Source organism: Ictalurus punctatus, chromosome 17 (genome assembly GCF_001660625.3).
Source record: "Ictalurus punctatus breed USDA103 chromosome 17, Coco_2.0, whole genome shotgun sequence".
Lineage (NCBI taxonomy): Eukaryota > Metazoa > Chordata > Actinopteri > Siluriformes > Ictaluridae > Ictalurus > Ictalurus punctatus.
In genome coordinates, this window is record NC_030432.2 from 9,854,718 (window position 1) to 9,873,394 (window position 18,677).

The following is an 18,677-nucleotide window of genomic DNA, read 5'->3' on the forward strand; positions in this document are numbered from 1 at the left end:
TTGACTAGGCAGATCGCCATGTGCCGTAGTGCTCCAAGTTCAATGAAGTGTGATAGCAGTGTTGGTGTCTAGTGGTGTCCTTGCCCCCCCCCCCCCTCTTTAAAAACACACCTGAAGATAAAATAGAAAACAAACAAATAAAACAAAAAAACCTAAGCCCGTTCCTTAGAAAGGTAAAGGAGAAGAAAGGCAATTGAGCAATAATGGCCTTTGGCAAAATAGCAGAGCATATGCTATACTAGTGCCAGATTAAAGGAGGCTTTTGTTGAGGCTAGAGGCCCAGCCATCGATCCTTCTCTCACTCCCTCCATCCGGCATTTCAATGGATGTCCCTCCAGAGAGCCAGCGAGCCTCTCTTGCTCAACAATAGGCCTCTCCATTACACTGACAAACAAGGTTAGGACAAGGGGCTCTTCAAAGTACACCCAATTGTTGCACTGAACTTTTTTTCCCTTCGCCGGTGTCTCCTCGGATCAGCTTTAACGGTCCTTGCCGTTAAAGCCGTCCATTCTTTTGGGCTGATCTTGACCTCTTGTGGCAGACAGAAGTCTTAAAACGTACAATTAGGAATGTGATGTTTTGTTATGGTTAGTGGGTTTTTCTGGGTTACTGTGATCAAAGCTCAACCATTCTTTCCTTTTTCTGCTCACTTTTCAATGCAGCTTTGTACGCTCTGTTCTTCATACTACCGTTATGTTTATCCCAAGCCTGTTTAAAAGAATCTTTAAGGATACTTTCACACCTATTAGCCTGTTTACCGAGTCCGAGGGGAAAAGAAAAAAAAAGAAAAGTTGCCTGAGAACTAAAATTCAGTATTTGATTCATTGGTCAGAAACATGGCTAAAAGGAAAACTAACCTTTGCCAAGTACACACAGATCACCAAAATCATCCGAGCATAAAGAACACTGAGGTGATGCTAGTTAAATGATTAGATAATCATATAAATAACTAGTTTAAAACATTTTGTGTATCGCATCCACCTTTTTATTTGTTTGTTTTACAAAGTTAGGTAAAGTTAGGTAAAGTTTTGTTTATATTTGCCTTCATTGGACTGGCTGAAACGCGAATGACTGGAGCTGATTCGTTTAGACATGACATCAGTAGACTTGACTACATCATGTTTTTACTTGAGATGCACCGATACTAAATTTGTCAGCTGATACCGATAACCGATTATTCAGAGTGATCTCGACCGACACCGGGAGTTCTGCCTTTTATGCCTTCTTTAAATGAATAATAATTAATTCCACAATTCTGAAAGAAATGCAAATAAAAACTTTATTCTCTCCATTTCAACAAGTTGTTTCACAGTAACTGGTCTCATACACAGAAAACACATTACTCACATTAACATTAACACATGAACTCAATTCTGAAGATTAAAGTAAGATTTCTTAACATTCAATAATTCATTTTTGTAAATATTTGATTATATCTTTTCATATCACAACACTGAAGAAATGACACTTTGCTACAATGTAAAGTAGTGAGTGTACAGCTTGTGTAACAGTGTAAATGTGCTGTCCCCTCAAAATAACTCAACACACAGCCATTAATGTCTAGCCTAGGCCATCTTTATGTAGAGCAACAATTCTTTTTTTTCAGATCCTCAGAGAGTTCTTTGCCATGAGGTGCCATGTTGAACTTCCAGTGACCAGTATGAGGGAGTGTGAGAGCGATGACACCAAATTTAACACACCTGTTCCCCATTCACACCTGAGACTTTGTAACACTAACAAGTCACATGACACCGGGGAGGGAAAATGGCTAATTGGGCCCAATTTGGACATTTTCACTTAGGGGTGTACTCACTTTTGTTGCCAGCGGTTTAGACATTAATGGCTGTGTGTTGAGTTATTCTGACTCGACGCCGAAACTCCCGCTTCACTGCTGCAGAGACGGGTGTAAAAAATTTTTGCAGTGCAGAGATTACAAATGGCAGTTTTGTCGTCATTCCACACAAGAGACCTCATCTTTACACACCGCACGAATTCGATGTGTTTTCCCCCACTCTTTTGATTGACGGGATATAATCGGCCCTGATCATTGGATGTTTTAAAACTATCAGCTGATGGCCCTAGTGGGGAAAATTGCCTTTACCGACATCAGTGCATCTCTAGTTATGATCCCATGTTCTGTAACACTTATGTAACTGCTAATGCCACTCTTTGCGATTCATTCTTCTGAAAGGATTGCATTTGTGTCACGTGTGTTGTCTTTGCATTTACATCTGCATTTTCTCCTCGTCTAGACGGACCCGTTCTCCAGCAGCTCAAGAGAACTTTCAAATATTTCAAAGATTACAGACAGGCGAGGCAAATTTTCCTGACTCCTTTATATGCAAACAAAATACTTTTTTTTCTGCAATTTATTTGAATTGTTGTGAACAACAAGGGAACAATTCTGTTCACTGCAGATGATCATTGAACCCACAAGTCCAAAGCTTCTACCCGACCCACTGAAGGAGCCCTATTACCAGCCTCCATACACCCTGGTGCTAGAGCTCACCGACGTTCTGCTTCATCCCGAATGGTCGGTACGTCCTTTCCTGTTTAATAAATATCTACAGCTGTGGTCACCAACCCTGTTCCTGGAGATCTACCTTTTTGAAGACTTCAGCTCCAGCATTAACCGTGCCCACCTGACCATTTAATGAGGTGTGTTCGATTTCGGTTGGAGATGAAACCTGCAGGAAGGTAGATCTCATGGAAGAGGGTTGGTGACCACTGATCTACAGTGAGATGACCAAAGCAACCTGGGCTGTATTTGTCCTCCATTTTGTCTTTATTCCTTATAGATGGCTTCAATTGAGGTATCATTTTGTAGACACTCATACTATTTATTGCTGCTGTTGTTGTGGTTTTTGCATGGTCATGGCAAGCGGTTCTAATTCGTATTCTTGTTATTGTGGTGTTTTGTTTTTTTTTGTTTTGTTTTGTCTTTTTTGAATCCCTGTTCATTCACTAGACAAAATCATGTAGTGCTATAAAAGTATACCTCTGGTTGAGTAGCCTGTACCTGCTGCAGTACTGCTTCTGTTAAAACATGCAGTAAATTCAAGGACAATCGATTATACCACAGATACCGTATACTGTTGTATGCAAAAGTTTTGGCAGCCTTGGCCAGACCACGCTTTTTGAAGTGAAAAGCTGGTAACACATTTTCTGGATCTCTGCTGTAGTATTAACATGAATTTCTCAATGTTTGTGGTGTGTGTGTGTAGTTGGCCACAGGCTGGCGTTTCAAGAAGCGACCAGGCATCGACTACCTATTCCAGCAACTAGCGCCACTTTACGAGATTGTCATCTTCACATCCGAAACTGGCATGGTGAGTAGCGTGGAGAGTAGGAGCAGCATGATGTTCTCCGTCAGTGGATAAAAAAAGATCGGCTTCGTTATCAGAACGAAGGGTCTGCACCAGGAAGGGCGATGCAGTAACCATGGAATACTGTGATTCGGTTTAAGCGTGACCGTCCAGCCCTTTTCATGATGGTTCAACGTGATTACAGCCGAGTTCATAATGTTTTACATTTCTCCCTCACCTACCTGTGTGAAAAACCTAAGCTTTCCAAAAGAACATTGCTTTATACTTGCGTTATTCCATAGTAAACCCAACACACATGGACGATACACACTGCTTTGACTTTGCTGTTGTTGTTGTTGTTGTTGTTGTTGTTGTTGTTGTTGTTGTTAGCTGTGTTATCAGTCTTGGGTGTTTACCCGGTTACCCACCATACAACTGGACTTGTTGTGGATTCTGTGTAGCCTTTTATACTGGGCACACACCTTTATTATGTCAACATTGATATGCTAATAAGTCATAAACCCTTAGTGTAATTAGGCTTCTGTTGTTGTTTCTAGTCTCTCTCTGACCGTGATCGTTCTGTCCGTGTTTGTTCGGGCACGTCAGGTCAGACTGGTGGCCTTTTCAGGACAGCTAAAAACAAAATATTTCTCACATTCGCAATGTTTGATGCTTTACATCTGTGGAGCTTTCCTGGATCTGGTCCATGAACTGTCGGTATGCTTGTGTGTCTCTCCCCCCCACAATAAAAAAAAAAACAAAAAAAAAATGTTCACTCTTTTCCTCATGAAGGAGCTGGATTATGCAGATCAGCCTATGCTGGATATAGTGCTCACAAGCTCGTCAGTTTTTCATTAGTGGCTAAAACGCGGAGATAGAGACCAGATGATAGAGACCAGATGATTCAAACTGACCGAGTTAAAAACCTTCTTTTTACGTAGTTTATCTGAAAAGGCTGTACAGCTGGCGTGCTGCTGTGGGAAGTGGACTTCAGCTCGGCATATCCTACTTACCATAAAACCGTATTCATCAAACTTTTGTCCTGTTTTATTCTCAAGAATTGTCAAAGAAACCTTAGAGTCAGATCCAATTTAACAATTTGGCTATTGTGTGTGTGGGGGGGCGGCATGTGTATACTAGTAAGAGTTGGGAATGGTGGCTTAAAGCCACGAGTTCATAATTTATGGACACCCAAGTGTCACCAGAGTGTTGATTATGAATTCTTTCTCGTCAGACGGCGTTCCCGCTGGTTGACAGCATAGACCCACAGGGCTTTGTCATGTACCGTCTCTTCCGGGATGCCACTCGCTACATGGAGGGCCATCATGTCAAGGTAAAGTTGATAAGTTAATTTGCTTCCTTGAATTGTTGACTGTGTGTGTCAGAGGTAGGGGGTTTCTGTCCTTTTCCAGTAATGCAGCTGACAAAACAGCCTATTGCCAATGTTAAAATATTTCACCAACTATTTATAAACGATTACTGTGTTCCAGCCCTCGCTCTATCTGTATGTCTGTCTCTCTTTATCTAAACAAAGATTTTAGCTTACAAACACTACAGCTGTTTCCTTTAAATCTCTCTCTCTCTCTCTCTCTCTGATGTGTCTCTCTGTCTGTCTCTTACTCTCTGTCACTGTCTGTCTTCCTTCCTGTCTGTCTGTCTCTCTCTCTCTCTGTCTCTCTGTCTGTCTCTCTCTGTCTGTCTCTCTCTCTCTCTCTCTCTCTCTCTCTCTCTCTCTCTCTCTCTCTCTCTCTCTCTCTCTGTCTGTCTGTCTGTCTGTCTGTCTGTCTGTCTGTTTGGTCTCTCACTGTCTGTCTGTCTCTCTCTATATGTCTCTCTCTCTCTCCCTCTCTCACACACTTTGTTTGTCTGTCTCTCTCTGTGTGTGTGTGTGTGTGTGTGTGTGTGTGTGTAACTATACTAACATATTTATCACGTTAGCAGCCTGCCCTTCCTGATGGGCCTGTTCTCCTCAGTGACCCAGGTGGCATAATGCTGCAATGCCCCTGTGTTTCTTTTCTGTGCTGCCCTTCTGCTCCTCCATTGATTTTTCTTTCTTTCTTTCTTTCCCCCTTTGCCGTCTTTTTTTCTTCTCTCAGTAGCCCAGGACAATAGCAGTTTCTTACCGTCCTCTCCTCGCCCTCTTTTTGTGCCTCATTAACCTTCTGTCTCTCTCAGCTACTTCGTTAGGTCGATGTTACTGAAGCCACATTCTCCATGTGCCAGTTTAAGACCAGATAGTGTTACTGTGTGAAGTGGAAACAGTGATTAATGCACAAAAAAAATGAAAGAATACTTAAGAAAAAGATCATTTCACACATACTAGGAATATATCAGCAAGGTAAACAGACGAGTGTAAAGTGTGCACTGTCCTGCATATTTCCAACGTAGCCCTAAACTGCGAAGTGATTTTGTGGAATGAAATGTGGGTGTTTGATTGCATGCAGCTATGCAGGTTCTGTAAACACACATCAAAATTTGTCACAGAGTTCTGAACCAGGTTCTTGCTTCTGCTTGTTGAAACCTGTAATCACTGTGTGTGTGAAAGATAGAATCGTGTGTGTGTGTGCGCACGCACTTCTCAGTCACATTTCACCAGTGTCTGAGTGGCTTCGCAATCTTGGCCCATATAGGTCTACTCGCTCACTCATTCACCTCCTGTAGTGACTCCCTCCATTTCCCTCGTCCCCTCCCCCACTTCCCCCTCCCTCACCTCCCATCTGGCGTACTGAGAGGCAAAAGGCGGGAGGCATCAGACTTAAAGTGTGTGTGTGTGTGTTTATGTGGGTTTGATGACCGAAAAGTGCATACACACATAACAGTCTTGACCTCCTGCTGACATTTGGATAGTCACCATAAACCAAAGTGCTTTTATTTGGAAACCTAAAGCATTTTCTTTTGAGTAATAAGAGTAATGAAATACTGCGATTTTTCAACCTAATCTCTATATACTAAGGAATCCATCTGGTTTTCCACAGACAGGAATTTCCATACATTTGTCTGTACTGAGAATTTATCTACAGGTCTACAGAAAAGGTTGCGCGTCCTTTACGAAGCAAAGCCTGTGTGTGGACATGACACCAGTTGATAGTGATGGTGAACACCACTCTGACCTCTGGCATGCTCCCAGTCACAGAGCTGCACCGGGGACATGGACAGTCTGGATTGGCAGGTGTTTAGCGGAGTGCGTACGCGTGTGTGTGTGTGTGTGTGTGTGTGTGTGTGTGTGTGTGTGTGTGTGTTGTTTGAGGCACGCGTCCTCTTACACTTCACCTAGGGGGATTAGATCTCGTCTGGTACACCAACCTAATACTCTTACACTGCTCCCAGTTAACACAGCCCTGCTAACAAAACACACACAGAGGCATTAAGTCTCTGCAGGCAATACTGTACAGCATTGTTAGTCACCAATACCTTAAATACTGCTTGAATACACACTTGCACATGCACCAAGTCAAATATGTACACACTGCAGCTCCCTGTGGGCTACTGATGCGTCTCTATGTTAGGGGCCAACACGTAAATCGGTGTGAAGCATGCCGTGTGTGTGTATAGGTCTACAGGGGTATCCTTTTTCTTGACTGGCTCATTCAATAGTTACCCAACTCTCCTAGCTCTCTCTCTCTCTCTCTCTCTCTCTCTCTCTCTCTCTCTCTCTCTCTCTCTCTCTCTCTCTCTCTCTCTCTCTCTCTCTGTTCTATCTATCTGTCGCTGTGCTTCTCTCTTCCCCCTCGCTTTGCCCAGTGTTCAGCCCCCTCAGGGGGATACAGATGACCTTAGTGATAGGGAGAGTACAGCGTCCCTGTCCATCTGCTCCTGGGGCCCACAACTGAGACAGCTGCCATGGAGAAACTGTGTGTGGGTTATGTGTGTGAGCACTAGAGAGAAACACTGCAGGGGTCAGTGAGTGGGTGTTAACAGTTTGCACTTCTTTACAGATGCATAGGTGTGAATATTGTTCATGTCCGTGTCATTACAGGGGCATGGATTATCCCCCACCCCCACATTAGGGCCGTATTATATATTGTGATAAATTCTGCCACTTTTCTAAGGTATTCTAGTATCGGTGGTACTTTACGTCACTGACCATTGGAGTAACCTTGCTTTTAAAGGTTCTTTGAAAGAACAAGGGCAGCCTGGAAAAATGCACCTACCAAGAATTCATGAGAAACAGGCCTTATAAACACTAAACACTTTCCAAACACAGAGTGCACAAACGTCATGGCCAGGGGATATTGTTTCCAGTCCAGCACAGAAATGTTTTGAAGCGTTTGAGCAAATTTATTAGGTTGCCAGTTATCCAATTTGGAGCTTTGTAGAGAGTGAGAGAGAGGGAGAGAGGGAGAGGGGAAGGATAACATTTAGTTTTCTCCGACTGCTTTCAATCTAGTCCGATTAGACCTTAAAGCCACAAACCTGGCAACCCCCATTCTCGTGGGTTGCTCATTTCATGAAACTGATCCACTTCTATTTTAACCAACATATTTAATTAACGCCAGCACTGTGTTATGCGTTTAACAGACTCGATTCCGGTGAACATCGTCTTCAGTTGAGCCTGTAAGACGCAAACCAAGCATGATGTCACAGTGCTCACTTTATATCCAGGTGCCAAAATATCAGAATTGTAGTAATGACTAAATCCAGAATGCAAAGATGTGATCATATGACCATATGTGCTACATCCAGATTAGAAAACAAATTGTATGTAGTAGGCTCCATGGCCTGCTGTGGGGGCTCCGGGAATTAAAGGGTGGGTGCCCTGGCTCCAGTGGTTTGGCTGTTAGGGCTCCCAGGCCTCAAGTGTGTGTACCCAGGGCCTGCTGGATCGGCTGCGGAGGTTCCCAGGCCCGTTAGTAGGCTTCTGGGGCTTAGGTGTGGGTGCTCTATGAATGCTGGACCTGTTGTGGAGGCTCCCAGGCTGGATGTGTATGCTCCAGGGCTGGCTGTGGAGGCTCCCAGGCCGGGTGCGCGTGCGTGGAGGCTCCCAGGCTGCTTGGCATTCTTTTTCGTTTGAACACAGATGTTTACATTACAAAAGATATGATCAGCAACAATTTGAGTGTAAAGTAGAATCTTAAAAATATTTACATGGATTTCCGAATTTCTTGGTATGTGGTATGCCCCCATTTTTGCTTTCATGGCACTGTGCACTCGAGCTGGCATGGACTCCACAAGTTTTTGTAAAATCTGATGATCCATGTTCGATCAAATAGATCCATCAGAGTGTCATCTGAACATGTCCTTCCGTGGAAGGGATAAGATACAGAAAATCTGACCTTTTGTACGAAGCAGTTAACACGGTCAGGATCACACATTTGCTTACATTTCAATATAGACCTGGAAATAGTGCAACATCCTGAATATTTAATAATCAAAACATTTTTAGAAATGCAGCGTCTGCTGGAATTTTAAAGAGCAGTAGGGATATGTCCACAGAATACAGTATGCCTTTGACATAATTTATTTCTCACACTATTTATCACAAGCAGATGCTTGTATATTGAAATATTTTGGAACCAGATGTTTTGTTTCTCTTCTTTGCTGTGCTAAAATATGTATTTTTTTTTTGTTTTATAAATTTGAATTCTAAAGATACAGTTTAACATAGATTTTCTTTTTTTTTTCTGCTGTTTTATTGGCACCATTTGTGACTATAAACGTGTTATTATGTAAGTATAAACAGCATGTATTGTGACCAGTGCATTTAATATTTGATTGGCTTTAGCCAGTAGGCCATGAAATTACATTTCATATTGTCATATTTCATTACATTTTCTCACTCTACTTTTGCTTTTTTTTCCCCCTACAGGACGTGTCTTGTCTGAACAGAGACACCTCTAAAGTAATTATAGTGGACTGCAAGCGAGAGGCCTTCAGCCTGCAGCCCTTCAACGGCTTGGCACTGCGCAAGTGGGACGGCAACTCGGAGGACCGCACGCTCTACGACTTGGCTGCCTTTCTTAAAAGTGAGCTTATGAAATACTTCCTGTTGAGTTTGTAAGAAAAAACACACCAAGTCCTAACGATTCTTTGTCCTGTGCAGCAATTGCGATGAACGGCGTGGAGGATGTGCGTACGGTCCTGGAAAACTACGCCCACGAGGAAGACCCCATTGAAGCGTTTAAAAGGAGACAAGCACAGCTCGCACTGGTACGCTGAACCGTTTTTACTCCCGTAATCTCGTCATACGAGGGTTTTTGCGCACTTGCCTGTTATACAGTTTGTTCCATCATGATGTTTACCAATATGGCATCCAAAATGGAAAACAACAACCAAAGCCGGTACGCATAGAATCGGCAGCTGGCAGTGTACACACACTGATTGATTAAATGAACAATGTCTGGGGACTTTGAAAATGATCGACTGGGACATAACGAGATCCGTGGCAGCACCTGAGGTGTCATTTGTAGCTGGGAATAGAACTAAAATGCCCGACTTCCACAGCCTCTTTCTCAGGCACCGTAGATCACAGTGGTGTAGAGCTGGTGTCATCTGAATGCTACTGAAGAGCTCGTTATCCTTTATAACATGGCGCATGTCAGTTGTTGCAATCCAGAGCTATAAGGCTATCAGTCACTCCACAAGTACTCAGTGCACCCTCTCTATAATTGAACTCTACGGCCTAGCCTCAAACCCAGTTTCCCACCTTTTTTCAAAAAAAAAAAAAAAAAAACCCTGTGTCTAACTAGCAAGTAGTTACAAAAAACAACTTGATACTTGAATTGAGCGCCGTATATTAACATCACATTCCGACAACAAAGAACAACTTGCATCTTGATGTTTTCCATGTTGGCTGTCGTGTGTTTTTATACACCTTGTAATTTTAGCAATTTTCTGATCACAGAAATGAATGCAAAATCAAGCAAACTCTGGCGCATTTTTCAAAATGACCGCAGATTTTTTACCAAAACGCATCATGGAACATCATTACGACTCGCATTCAGCCAAAATCCGTCTTCGATTCATGTGCGTTGAATATGAGGGAAAAAAAAAAACAAGTTGAAAGAAGCCACAGCAAGATCAGGTATTTTTGGCTGCAACAATCACAAAAAATCTCCATGAAATCCTGTGCGGACTGTTGATATACTACATAAGGAATAAAACGCAACGGGACATGCTCTTATTGGAAAAAGACAGGGTGATGTGAGTTACTGTTACCACCTGACGTGAATTATTTTCCTGTAACATCAGGCCCCAAAGTGTGTTATTCCTTTGTTACCACTATGCTTTGTCAGATCTGCTGCTATCTACAAGACTGAACTGAATGTCTGATCATCGTGGGAGTGTTTATAATTTGTAGTATTGTTCCTATTTTGATTTCGCTCCTCAATCTTCATGATCAGTATTTGATATTCCGCTTGTGTTTGTGTGCAGGAGGAGGAGCAGAGGCTGGCGGATATTTCTCAGCAGAAGAAGCAGGGCTTATCTTTAGGCACCATTGCAGGCCGTTTCTGGTCCCGCAAGCAGCAGTGAAGGTTGTCCTCGTTGAAGGCTGGCAGTTCTGGACCACCCTGGGCAGTGACTGGGAGGGGATGGTTTGGCATCCAGTTCCTTCCACTGAACACTTGCCGCCATAATGGGGGAGAGGAGTCAAGAACTCCAAAAAGACATTTAGTACGTATGTGCTGGTGAAGGCACTCTCTGGACTGTGTTTGTGTCTACAAATTCGTTCCAAAGGTCTATATACCAGGACCAATTTTTTCCCCACTCCTTAGCTCATGTATTGTTTCTACTCATGCAGGAAAAAAAAAACTGTTAACAGCCACAGCTTGTATTGAACACAGTCATTGCTCACTAGAAGATTGTGTGTCTCGTTTCAGCCCCTAATTCCATTTTAGTGCTATATTTGGAGGACTGATTGGGTGTGGCCACCCAATTTACCCAAGGAGTTAGTACTGGAGTTGTGTACTCTTGCTGCTGTAATGACTGCATCTGTGTAATGACAGCACGCCAGATTGTAGTTCATATTAAGTGAAGTCACATCTAATGATGACATTGACAGTGTGCCATTTCTGTTTATAACTGCAGTGGTACACTCCATCTGATGTGCTTGTGTAATGCGTTTTAATGTGAACTGCTTAAATGACTTTCAATAAACAAAAATGTGTTTGACTTTCTACAATCAGTGGTATTCCCCCCTTACCCCCCTGCCCCCTCCCAACCAAAACAAACACACATTTCACTAATTTTACTTAAATGCTCTTAATGAATCACGTGCAGTATACCTGAACAACCTTGGACAAATGTAACTTTCAAGAGGACATGCTAGTTTTGTGTACAAATGATTACAAGTGTATCTTGGGATTACTAGTGAAATCTCCTCCTCTTTTGGATTTTGCAAGTATTTTCCACTTGTACTTTTTGATCCATGTCTTTGCATCCATGTTTCTTTCAATTCTGATTTGCGCTGTTGGAAATTATGTCCCTGAACATAATTATGTGTAATTGTATCCTTGAAGGTTGCACAGTGGTTTAGTGGTTAGCCTCAGACCTCCAGGGTTGATGGTTTCATTCTGTGTGTGTAGAGTTTGCATGTTCTCCTCTGGATACTCCACTTTCCTCCTCCTGTCTAAAGACATGTATGGAAGGCTGATTGGCATGTCCAAAGTGTCCGTAGTGTGTGAATGTGTATGTGATTGTGCCCTGTGATGGATTGGCACCCCGTCTAGGGTGTATCCAGGTTCCCCGCAACCCTGTAGGATAAGCGGTATAGAAAATGAATGGATGGATGTATTCTTGAAACTGTATCCCTGAACACCTTTCTGTACTCTTCTTCAGGTTTGTAAATCCCTTCTGTTTTCAGTGTTGTGATAACACATGCTCTGATTTTCACAGCAAACTGCTTGTGAACTTGTCGTGCCTTAATAAGACTTAGTAAACATTTTGTGACCTCTGTATTAAAGCTCTATATGGCATGTTGGTCTAAAATGAGTTAACTATGTAAACCTGTTGACATTTATTCTCCTGTAGTGTTATTTCGCAAAGTTTTTGGTGTAATATTTGAAAAAAAAAAATTCTACATTCAAACTCAAGATACAAGACTTGTAGCCTCAGATTCATGTTCTCGGCTGACAGGAGTGGAACCTGCTGTGGTAATCTGCAGTTTCAGCTTATCTACCTCAGAGATCGGTATGTTGTGCTTTCTGAGATGCTTTTCAGTTCACCACGGTTGTAATGAGTGGTCATTCAAGTTACTATGGACTTCCTGTGAGCTCGAACCAGTCTGCACATTCTCCTCAGACCTCTTATGAACAAGATATTTCTACTTGCAGAGCTGAAGCTCACCGAATGTTCTTTTGTTTTGTTTTTCGCACCATTTTGGGTAAATTCTAGAGACCTGTTGTGTCTAAAAACTCCAGATTAGCAGTTTCTGAAATACTCAAACCAGCACATCTGGTGCCAACAGCCATGCCACAGTCAAAGCCACTGAATCGCAGTGATCACATTTTTCTCAATTCTGATGTTTGATGTGAACGTTCCTGACCTGTATCTGCATGATTTTATCCATTGTGTTGCTGCCACCTGATTGGTTGATTGCATAATTACATGAATTACTGTACTCGTGTTTCACAGTGTATTCACAAGCTGGCACATTAGAAAGTCTAAAGTTAACATTAGCTTGAAATATTACAGACATTAGCTAGCCGTGTGTGTGTGTGTGTGTGTGTGTGTGTGTGTGTGTGTGATCTTTCCAGTGTAAAAGGGAATGAAAGACAGCTAGCTGACTTCTAAGATGTGTTTTATAGTAGTTATATGTTCACATTTATTTTAATATTCTTAGACTGAAGATCTTTTCAATTTAAATTCATCATTTTATATCTCAGCGAGTACAGTAAGGAAATTAAAACTTAAAAATCATGTGTCTTAAGTGTCAGTGTCCTCCTGTGCAGAGTTATGCCTTTTTATTAGTTATTGGATAAGATTATGAATATCTGTTGGGTCAGTGTTCCAGGTTTTATTTGAACCCAGAATTGTGATAATAGAAATTTGAAGTCATTTTAAAGTGTAGGGATTCTTGAGCTGTAAATTTCTAGAAAGTTCTATTCAATAGGTCTGACTACGGCTGAAAGAACCGTATAATAAAGTCACGATTTGTTGATTTTATTAAGCCTTTAGACACTTTAATGAGGTGCATTCAATAAATTCACTGAAACGTGTCAAAGCTAATGCTTTTGAGCTTGATGATAGTGATGAATGTTGGTTAAGTATACTGGCGTAATATTTAGGAAATGTTGAGCGATTCAATCTTTCGTCCTGCGTTTTGCACTGGTTGGATGAACAATGTAATTTCCTTCCATTGATCCATTCATTTTCTGTACCGCTTATGCTTACTGAGGAACCTGGAGCCTATCCCAGGGAGCATGGGGCCCATGGTGGGGTGCCAATCCACCGCAAGGCACTATCACACACCTGTTCATACAGTACAGATATGTTTGGATATGCGTAATGTAATTTCAGACATCTTTATTTGGAAAAATTTTAAGTGGAAGTGAAGATTGACGGAAGATTCTTCCTTGGAATGAATGGGTGGGTGAAAATGATATTTCTAAACTCTTGCTTATTTATATTTGGATGCTTGATGCTTTTTCTCTTGCAGATTCTATGTAGATTGCTTGGTTCCCTGGATGTAAGATTCTCCTGATATGAGATCATTTTATATCTCGTCCTTCAGAGATCAAGGCGCATTCAAGAAAAACCAAGTGCATTTCAGTAACACTAAGGTGTATGTATATGTGTGTGTGTATGTATATATATATATATATATGTATATATATATATATATATATATATATATATATATATATATATATATATATATATATATATATATATATATATATATATATATATATATATATATATATATATATATATATATATATATATATATAAAAAATTTGCTCTTCTATACATGTAATGGTGCTACATCATTGCTTTATCCTTATTAGGGTCATGAAAGCATCTCCCAATTCTGGGAGCACGAAGCAGAAGATGGGATTACATCCTGGATAAGATGAATCCATCCACACCACACACAGTTAACAAATAATGTCATTTCCAATTGCATTTATTATGTTCCTCTTCAAAGACTTTCTTAAAGCAGACTCGTTGGCATCTCAGAATGTGATTACCGCTGGACTAATACCATTTGCCTACACTCTCCGTAACCTCTGCTCTCCTACCCAATTTGACCCCCTTGCTAATAGACAGCTTGACATCTGCACAACAAACATGTCACTGATGACTTTATAGAGCATTAATGAACACGTGAGGTGTGAAGTATAAATCCCCACACACACACTATCATATTCCAAGGGTGAGAATCAGAATATTGTCTTAATCTGAATCAGGCAATCGGATTGCGGCATTTACACGACTCGATACTAATTACAATATCGTCAAATTCTGATTAATATCGGAATATTGACGTGCACATAAACGTCACTGTGTCCGCATTGGTTTCCTCTGGGTTTTCTCCAGCCTTCCAGAAAACGTACTGGTATATGGATTGTCATGGTGAGTGTCATTTACCAGGTGTGAATGTGTGTGTGAGAATGTGCACACATGGTGCTCATTTTCATGCCCAGTGTTTCCCGAGATAAGCTCTAGATCCTGATCCGGATAAATCACTTACTGAAGATGAGTGAGTGAATGACAGTTTTAACACTGATATGTCAAACACTGGATAGTTTTCAAGTAGAGCAGCTTCTGCTGTGGTCCTGCTCGAACAGGACAAACTGTCAATCAAGTCCAAACTCATAAATGCTACATTAGAGCACAAAAACTTATTGTAATCACCTTTTGTTGCTAGATTTTTTTCTATGGTCTATGGATGGATTACTGGTTACTTTGGATAAAAGTGCCAGCCAAATAAAGCAAATATATAGTTTGTCCCAAAAGTCTCCATACATAGGGGACTATGTTTTCCAGCACCACATCGGTTCTGCTTTCATCAGTGGATGTTCGTGGGTGTTCTCTTCTTGGTCGGTTTGTGACACTTCCAGTCATTTTGAATTTGTATAATTTGGCAGCAGTGTTGTGTGTGTGATGTGTTTGCCATGTTTCCTGGTAAAGTCTATCGCAACCTTGCGTCAGCTTCCCGATCCAGCCGTAAGAATGATTTCAATCGGTTCTTCTTTTGACATTCTGGAAGACATTTTGCTATAAAGCAAACTTTTGGGACAATCTTTTTCCCTATTTATGCAGACTCTGTATTGGAACTATGCCTTGTTATCCTCTGAAATGTTCCTATTAACTTCGTGTGTGTGTGTGTGTGTGTGTGTGTGTGGATTTTCGGTTTTACTTCAGGCTATAGAGCTGGATATCAATTTGACTGTAAACTCATTATCATGCAATATTAACACACAATAATTCAATGAAAGCTGGTTGAATTTCCAATTATAATGTTATCGAAATGTTAAAGGCCACATAGACCAATAACATAAAATTCTGTGCACAGCTTCAGAGAAATTCGTAAGGCAATCCCACAAATTCTTGTATACTTCACTTCAAACCCAGATTTATTTTTTACTTTATTTACTTTTATTTCCGATTTCATTAAGATACCTGCTACCGTATATTAGGAGGCTTAGTGGTTAGCACATTTACTTCGCACCTCCAGGGTTGGGAGCTCGATTCCCACCTCTGCCCTGTGTGAGCGGAGCTTACGTGTTGTGTCTGTGCTTTGGGGGCTTCCTCCGTGTACTACAATTTCCTCCTCTAGTCCAAAGATATGCACTGTAGGCTGATTGACATTTCCAAATTGTCCGTAATGTGTTAATGCACGTGTGATTGTGCCCTGCAATGGGTTGGCACCCCGTCCAAAGCGCCCTGCCTTGTGCCCTGAGTCCCACTGGATAGGCTCCAGGCTCCCCACGACCCTGTGTAAGATAAGTGGTACAGAAACTGGATGGATGAACCTTATATTAGCTGAGCAAAGCTGCACTAAAACATTATATACTTTTCAAGTCCACTGTGAACCCACTGATCATTTGGACATTGAATCCATGATTACACTGGCTTTTTCTTACCAACCAACCATAACTGTAATTCTGTCATAAGCAAATATTAGTGAACTCTATACAGGCAGTCCTGTTTATGGGGCATACATCCTGTATCTTGATCTGATTAAGCTGTGCTGGCAATGTGTCAAATCATTTTTTAAATTGGTATCTGCTATGCAACCTCGGTGAAAAGGTCATGAGAGGTCTCTCTCGGATCATCATGCTTGTTCCAGACCTTTTTTTATGCACCAAGCATGGTGCTGGTCACAGAACGCTTAGGTGTTGAACTTTTTCTTTCAGTTTGACGCCTCGGTGCTGGACAGACGGCCACGTGCCGCAGCGCCCTAGGGCAGAGTTCACGCGCGTGCAAACACCAATACTGAACTAAACATTTGTTTTCGTAAGTGCGTTTGAGATTTTGTATTATCAGTTACTCCAAATTTAGTTATATGCGTATGTTGTATATATTTAGCTACATCTAACGGAAGAGCAGTAATTACTACATGGCAAAACCCCGTGTTCAGTTCACTCATACAGCTGGAGCTTGTTGGACATGTGCAATCCAATGGGCTATTACACACGTAGTAAATATGTAATAAATATAGGTTTTCTTGGGCAGAATGATCTGTTTTGCATTCGATTAAATGTCTAGCTGCTCAGCTGGCAAACTAGAATTTCCCACTACAACCCCTGACCAAACTGCAGGCCGAAGCTGTGAACAAACGCCATGCGCCAGAGTGACACTTCGGCTCCGCATGCACGTGCAGGAAGAAGGTGCGAGTGTGGGAACCGGCGTGGCTCGAGCGCACAGTGTCGCACCTAACACCTCGACAGATTCACATTTGTGGATGCACCGTGCCTTCTGCTACTGCTTCACACCTTCCCAAAAGTCGGAGTGTGCCTTTCCGACTATTCTGATCTCCCCAAATCCTCCACCTCCTCCTCTTACTGATCTTCACACCAGTGGAGACACAACGCCGCCTTGGTCCCAAGCGATGGTTCTTCTGGACACGTGGATCATTAAAAAAAAAGCAGAATACTAATATTCGTGCAGTTTCGCATTTCCTATGTTGGCTATAGAATACAGAATTTAACCCTTTCTTCCTGGTGTCTTGGAAGGACGTCTTGCGTTTGATAGATCAGAGGAGTTTGATCATTGATCATTAGGCCTAGGCTATATGTGCGTCTGCAAACATTAGACGTGCGTCGCATGCGCTTTCGATTACACCAGATGGCCATCGATTTGTTTAATTAATGCTTTTCCTCGGTCACGTGACCCCTCATTTGTCTGCTTTTGTAGATCTGCATCAATACCACATGAGGTCCATTAACTGCGAGGTTCATTTCGATACGGTTATAATAAATAAACCAATATACTATCGTTGCCCCCCCCCCCCCCATTCCGTAAGTCATTCGATAGCGATGATGCAACTATAAACATTACCTGTAGCCTCCTATCTAAATTCTTCATTGCTTTTTGCCAAATATCTAATGAAAACAACAGTGCCTTCGACATTACTGATAAAGTACTTAAATGTGTCATTATAGTCTTATAAAATACTTCTGAATATTAGCTCGACATATACACTTGTTTATTGCTGAGCTAAAACTGGGTCCAATTCATTGTCTATTAGTCAATGAATAAACCCCGCCCCCACAGGCGGAGCGTGCCAGCGGAGGCACGCGCTGCGCTATTTAGCATAACAACAGGCAGCCGCTAGAGAGGAGGAACAGTTTGAAAAGCAGCTTGTTATTGTCCTTTTCTGCTCCTTCTCCGTCACATCTCTCTCTCTCTCTCTCTCTCTCTCTCTCTCTCTCTCTCTGTCTGTCTTTTAAAGACTTTTATCTATATGTTGAAATGAAAAAAAATATTTACAGAACGTAGTCTATATCTCATTAACCAAACCCACAGGCTGTATCCTAGACCTACACATTCCGCCCACATTCTGGGTGCCAAAGTTGAGGCTTGTAGAGTTCTTGCTCTTGGATTTCTGCAAAACGAGTCTGATTACCTGTCGTGCGTGCATTGTAATCGAGCGCAACGGTCAGTGAGCGTGGCATATGGCTGGGACACACACACTACACACCTCTCACAACAAGAGTCAGTTAGAGAGAACGAGCGGCTGGATCCAACCTGATTAAGTACTGATTATTTTGCTGATTTTACATTATGTCGCTTGAAGAGAACCCTTAGGTCAACCTCAGACGGTTAGAGTGGCTTAATTATCCCACTAGAGTTTATTTCACATCGCATTAATGGCTCTCAGAATAATTGAGACGAAGGTGTTCATTACGGGAGAATTGGCGCGAGGTGGCGCGTGCAGGGACTCTTTTAGTCTCACCAGGTGCTGTTTTAGCATACAGCTGTGGT

The 18,677-nt window shown here is 41.8% G+C and overlaps 1 protein-coding gene across 1 annotated transcript in view; it reads left to right on the forward strand.

Annotated features, from left to right (window-relative positions):
• The window catches only part of timm50 (translocase of inner mitochondrial membrane 50 homolog (S. cerevisiae)), a 33,674-nt gene extending 22,250 nt beyond the window's left edge, over positions 1–11,424 (forward strand). The window contains exons 5-11 of the mRNA XM_017490305.3: positions 2,253–2,311; positions 2,418–2,537; positions 3,225–3,329; positions 4,540–4,638; positions 9,112–9,268; positions 9,346–9,452; positions 10,677–11,424. Of these exons, the coding sequence (XP_017345794.1) occupies positions 2,253–2,311; positions 2,418–2,537; positions 3,225–3,329; positions 4,540–4,638; positions 9,112–9,268; positions 9,346–9,452; positions 10,677–10,775 (746 nt within the window). The 3' untranslated portion in view covers positions 10,776–11,424. The remainder of the gene's footprint in view (positions 1–2,252; positions 2,312–2,417; positions 2,538–3,224; positions 3,330–4,539; positions 4,639–9,111; positions 9,269–9,345; positions 9,453–10,676) is intronic.
• The last annotated feature ends 7,253 nt before the right edge of the window (positions 11,425–18,677 follow it).